This window comes from Nanorana parkeri, unplaced genomic scaffold (genome assembly GCF_000935625.1).
Source record: "Nanorana parkeri isolate BGI_ZX_2015 unplaced genomic scaffold, ASM93562v1 scaffold70, whole genome shotgun sequence".
Lineage (NCBI taxonomy): Eukaryota > Metazoa > Chordata > Amphibia > Anura > Dicroglossidae > Nanorana > Nanorana parkeri.
The window spans coordinates 1,620,497-1,626,496 of NW_017306338.1; the positions used below are offsets into that span (position 1 = coordinate 1,620,497).

Here is a 6,000-nt window from a genome sequence, read left to right on the forward strand (position 1 = left end):
TAGATGATTGCTCTAAAGCTGGCCATACACCTATAGATTTTCTATGGTCAGATGGAAAAAAAGGCAACAGATTCCTCCATTTACACTAAACTGTGTGGATGGAGGAATCTCCCGCTGGGCCAATCTTCAGTATCTTGCTTGTTGGCCCCGCTGGCTGTCAAAATACCTGAATAATCTGATTGAATGCAGGCATTGTTCAGATATTTTGAGAGCCAATGGTTTAGCGTTGTTTAGCGTAGATGAAGGAATCTGTTGCACTTCTTCTATCTGACCATAGGTGATAGAAAAAAAATCTATAGAAAATCTATAGGCCAGCTTAAGTCAGTTCATTATGTCACTGACAGGTTTTCATATGTGTGTGTGCATGTACATATACATTTATTGGATAACCTGGCTTCAATATTTTGAATCCATAACCTGGAACATGTAAGCCGATAAGGACTTCTCTATGACCGTTCTGATCTGCATACTTGTTCTGGGCCAGTGACTCAGAAGAGGCAACTAACATTTGCAAAATGCGGTCAACATTGGCATGGCTCAAATTTATTCATGACAGGTTTACTTTGAAGTCACCACCTGGTGCAGAATTTGCTACCTCAACATCCAGACTATGTAGTAGTTCTCAGACTTTTTCTGTTGTGCCCTTCTTTGGAAGCAGTGGAACTTTAATCTCTCCCACTCCATCAGTACATTTTTTTAAGTTATTATTTCTATATGTTATCAGTTATATATATATATAAAGCAAACCTTTGTGACACCTTCTGGTACCTCTCATCACCCCTTGGACACCATCTAGTACCCCTCCTCACCCCTGTGACACCAACTGGTACCTTTTCTCATCCTCGCAACACCATCTGATACTTCTCCCCACCCTAACACCATCTGATACTACACCTCAGTCCTTGGACATCTTATACCTCTTTTTGCCCCTGCCACACCATATTATACCTCCCCTTACCCCGTCACACTATCTGACACCTTTTGTCTTCTCTCACTATGACAATATCCAATACTCCAAAACACAAAAACAGAATTAGCTTTATTGGCCTAGTATGTACAAATACAGTAACCTCTCTTAGGTTTAAAGCTTGAAGGCAAATTTTTTGTATGCCATGTATCTCTACTTTGACACAGCTTCTGCCTTCTTTACAATTATCCAGGGTGACAGAATAGCCACCTTTCCTCACATGTCACTTTGAGGGTCTTTCCTGCAAAGACATGCTTACACTATAAAAGTTTAGAGCAGCACCAGAGCAGCTTCCATCTTGTACAGAGAGACGGGATGTGCTGTGACTGGGCACCCTCTTTCAGCAGAAGGTTTGAGGGCAGCTGGCTGCAGCGGAACCACCAGAAATGTCCCATGCTGATGCTCCCCAGGTTGAGAACCACTGAGCATGAAGAACAAGCATATCTAGGCATTGCAACATTTGCAAAAATGCTCGGCTGCTTCTTTTTAAGCTTTTAAGCTAAGAGTACTAAAGGAGTATCATGTGTCTAATATGAGCTTAAAGTATGAATAATAAAAGTTTTATGTTCACAATCAAAAGAATCTTACTGCAGTTCACATCTTGAGAAAAAAACTTGAAGAAAGAAATGATATATGAAGGCTACCAACAAGACTTGGTATCCAGCCATCAATAAAAAGTTACTAAGCAGCAACACTCAGATATTCCATCCTGCCATGCCAGTAAGAAACAGGTTCCTATGTTTTAATATTGTTTATTGGATTTTTGCAGGCATTGTGTGATATGGATACTAGTGGAGGAGGCTGGACTGTTATCCAACACCGCAAGGATGGATCTGTAAATTTCCACCGAACCTGGAAAGAATACAGAGAAGTAAGCAGTTCCTATTATTAACCAGTTCTGTATCATATAATATGATGGCAACTGCCTAACCATGACATTCGTTAATTCTCAAAGAAGAAAGTCCTTAAAGACTCTGTTTCCAGACCTGATATAATCCTTAATACTGCTTTGCAGATTTTATTTATTTAATTGTTTTGTATTAAAGAAGAACTACAAGCAATATTGTATTAACTCTTGCAGTGGGGCTACCCCCACACTGCAAGGGTAAACTGCTTGTTTTTATCTAGGGTTAATAAAAAGTTATACTCACCTGATCCTCAGAGCCAGCCGGCTCTTAGACCAATCCCTGGATTGTCTCTTCCCTTGCGCTGCAATGGTGTAAGGTCCTGTGAGTCATCAATACAGTGTACAAGACGTGAGGATGCCGAGGGACATACCATAGCTGGAGCAGAGGATGAGACAGGCTGGAGGAAGTGCTGCTGCCTCCGAGGATTGGATGAATATAACTTCTTTTTTTTTTACCCTAGGTAAATACGAGCAGTTAACCCAGGCAGTGTGGAGGTACCCCCACTGCAAGGGTTAATAACATTTGTGGCCAAAGTTCTTCTTTAAGCTACAAACACTGTACTGCACTCACTCTGCGCTAGAAAACTAATGCAGCCACCTAATCTAAGGACTGGTAAGCTGCAATACATCACATTTTTGGTTTTAGGTTTCGATACACTGTAATACTTTTATATGGCATTGTTTAGAAAATAAGTGTACTAATGCATAGTCCTGATTTGCAAAGGTGTCCTTGAAGGTCATTGTCCTCAATTTAACATGTTTGATGTGTTTCATACTGTATATCAATGTAACAATGTTTGGTAACTAGTCTTACTATTAGTAGATAATAACAGCTTGATTGATGGTGGGCTCTGCAGTGTTTGTGTAACTTGTCTTTATACAGAGATTTTGTTTTACAGAGTTTACTTATTCCCTTTTAGAGGATTGCAAAAAAATTAGATTTTAGTAAAATTAGTGTATATTTGCTTTATAGAACACCTAAACAAACTCTTCGAGCTTAGATACAACCTAACATCTTTGTATGGCTTTGTAAGATTTTTAGAAAATAACTGTATTTCTGCATAGTCCTGATTTGCAAAGGTGTCTCTGAAGATCAACAATCCTCACTGAGATTTTTTTTGATAGGTTTCACATATCAATTGAAAAATGTTTGCTAATTAATTCCTTAAAATACCATGTAGAGTTTACTTTCCTGACAGCTTTATCTGCAGTACATTAGTGAGCAGCAGAGTTGCACATACCACTTCACTATGTTTGCAATAAACCGGGTCAAGGGAGATTAACTGGTTCATGCAGCACATAGTGATGTGTATGCACATAGTTCTGTTGTTTTTCTTACCATAGATACAGGAATATATGTGACATCTGCACATTCATTTCAAATTCCAGTATGTTATTCTTTGGCAAAAATTGTAAGTACATAGATAGATAGATAGATAGATAGATAGATAGATAGATAGATAGATAGATAGATAGATAGATACACACTACATACATGAATTCAGGTAATCACAATCACCCAATTTCCAAATTAATTCAAGAGCTGGGTTAAATTCTAGAGTTGAGATATTCCCATCTATCTTTGCTGAATTTATATTACCTGCTTGTTTCTGTATTATTCGTTTTGAAAAATGGCGGTTTTGGAACAGTTTTGAAAAATTGCATTTGGTTCTGTTGTAAGCAGCTTTTGAACATTGATCATTAATAATTGTAACCTATTACTTTAAAAGGGTTTTGGTACCCCTTCTGGAGAGTATTGGCTAGGCAATGAATTTGTCCACCAGTTGACGTCTCAAGGCTCAAACAACCTGAGAATCCAGCTAAGAGACTGGGATGGAAATGAAGCCTATTCATTATACGATACCTTTTCTCTTGGAAATGAAGAACTTAACTACAGGTGGGAGGAAATAGCACTGTGTATTTTTAAAAACTACAATTTAAAGTAAACCTAGTTTTGTAAAAGATATGATGATGATTGATGATTGATGATTGATGATTGATGATTGATGATTGATGATGATGATGATGATGATGATGATGATGATGATGATGATGTTAAGAAGTTATTAATGGAAACCAGTGGCATGAATTAGTCTCTGGCTTCTAATATGTGTTGGATACGTCAACAGCAAGATCTCCTTGACATAATTCCTTATGTTGTTTTGATCGATCTGGGATCTTTAGGTGATCACACACACCTTTGCATGATCTAGCACCTTATGTTGCATTCTCCAAAATGTAATATATATAATCCAACAGGGAGAGTGGGAGTTCCCAATAGATCATTGGTCAGATAGTTTAAAGGGAATATATTGTGGTTTTCTTCAGTTTCATGTTATTACAGTCAGGTCTAAAAATTACATTATTTGGGTTGTTTTCTCTAGTCAAGGTAGGATGAACTATTAATATTTTGTGTTCTCCTATGAGGCTTAAAGGTTCGGACTCTTGCATAATATAACTCCTTACCTCCTTCTAATAAAAGCCTACATACAGAGATTAATAGCTCAAGCTGACATTTACACACAACTATATGTCCGATCAGTGACTCCTTCCCCTTCTTTCTTTTTGCAAGGGAATGTTTACTTTGCATTATAATTTTACCATAGTTTAGTGAAAGAGGTGAAACTCTGCTGACCTCCATCATCTAAATATTTTCCATAAAAAATACAGTTTTTGTTTTATTGTCACATGACTTGGTATTCTTTTTACTACATTCACTGATCTAAGGGAAATTTCCTTGCAAAGTGAACATTCCCTTTGAAAGTGAACAGCCTATTTGCCTTTAGTAAACCAACCGAGAGTGTCTGAAAAAAAAAAAACAGCTTCTGTTGTACTCAAACTTTCGAAAACCCAAGGTGCTTTGTGAACCCTTTCTCATGGGTAAAGTCTTCCTGAAATGTTTTCTGTAAAACAAAGATTGTGCGTGTGTGTGTGTGTGTGTATGTATGGGTATGTATGTGTGTGTGTATATATACAGTATATGCACTATAGTTTAGTTTAAGCTTATAGACTTGTAAAAAGAGTTTTACACTGAACCCAAAAACATTATAGATTTCCTTTCTAGCAGTGACCAAAAGCGATAAACATAATTTTGGGTAGACTGACCCTATAAGAAGGGTTTTGCTTATATTTGGAGTGCAAAAGTAAATTGATCCATATGTCAATGAAGCCATACTACATATGATTTATGGTCTTTTAACATGGTTTATTCTTGTTACCAAGACAGCCAAACCTCCTTTTTTGGATTACATTAACATATGCATTGCACACTCCAACACACCAAGTAGAAACTTGTCAAAACAACTCTAGGGTAGTCAAGAGGATATCTGTAATATTCCAAAACTAGTCAAGTATTAGTCAAAATGATTCAAATGTCGTGATGCTGATCACATATCCAAAAACAGAAATCTAAGTTGTAATCAATAACAATGTATCTTTTTAACCACTTGAAGACCGCTGTGTTTCACCCCCTTCCTGGCCAGGCCATTTTTCAGTGTTCTGCGCTGCGGTACTTTGGCTGACGTTTATTCCGTCATGCAACGCTGTACTGAAATTAATTTTATACCATTTTTTGGGGACAGATAGAGCTTTCTTTTGGTGGTATTTAATCACCGCTGGGGTTTTTATTTTTTACTATATAACAAAAAAAGTACCCTAAATTTTGTAAAAAAAAACATGTTTCCCTATAAAATGTTATGAAACATTTATTTTCACCCTAATTTTTTGGTATACTATAAAAGATGGGGTCACGTCGGGTAAATAGACACTAAATATGTCAACCTTTAAAATTGCGCGCGCCCGCGAAATCGCAGAAAACGACCGCAACCAAAATTGCCCATAGGCGACACTTTAAACGTTTTTACCGCTCATCAGTTTAGTGTTATCAGTGATTGATGGCCCTAAAATTATTGCTCTCACTCTGACGTTCGCGGGGATATGTAACATGTGCTGCATAATAGGTGCAATCGTCGTTTTCGTACATAGGCGCACCCGACGCATGTTTGCATGTGTATGTGGCGGGGCGGGGGACTTTAAAACATTTTTAATGTAATTTTTTTTAATTATTATTTGTGAATATTTTTTTTAGCTTCTTTATTTTTTTAATGCTGTCATTTTTTTTTTTTTT

At 37.1% G+C, this 6,000-nt stretch overlaps 1 protein-coding gene across 8 annotated transcripts in view; it reads left to right on the forward strand.

The window, feature by feature from the left end:
• LOC108804717 (angiopoietin-2-like) overlaps positions 1 to 6,000 on the forward strand; it is a 37,023-nt gene that overhangs the window by 23,563 nt on the left and 7,460 nt on the right. For all 8 annotated transcript variants that reach the window (XM_018576573.1, XM_018576571.1, XM_018576576.1 and 5 more), the window contains 2 exons: positions 1,737 to 1,838; positions 3,605 to 3,771. In XM_018576573.1, the coding sequence (XP_018432075.1) occupies positions 1,737 to 1,838; positions 3,605 to 3,771 (269 nt within the window). The remainder of the gene's footprint in view (positions 1 to 1,736; positions 1,839 to 3,604; positions 3,772 to 6,000) is intronic.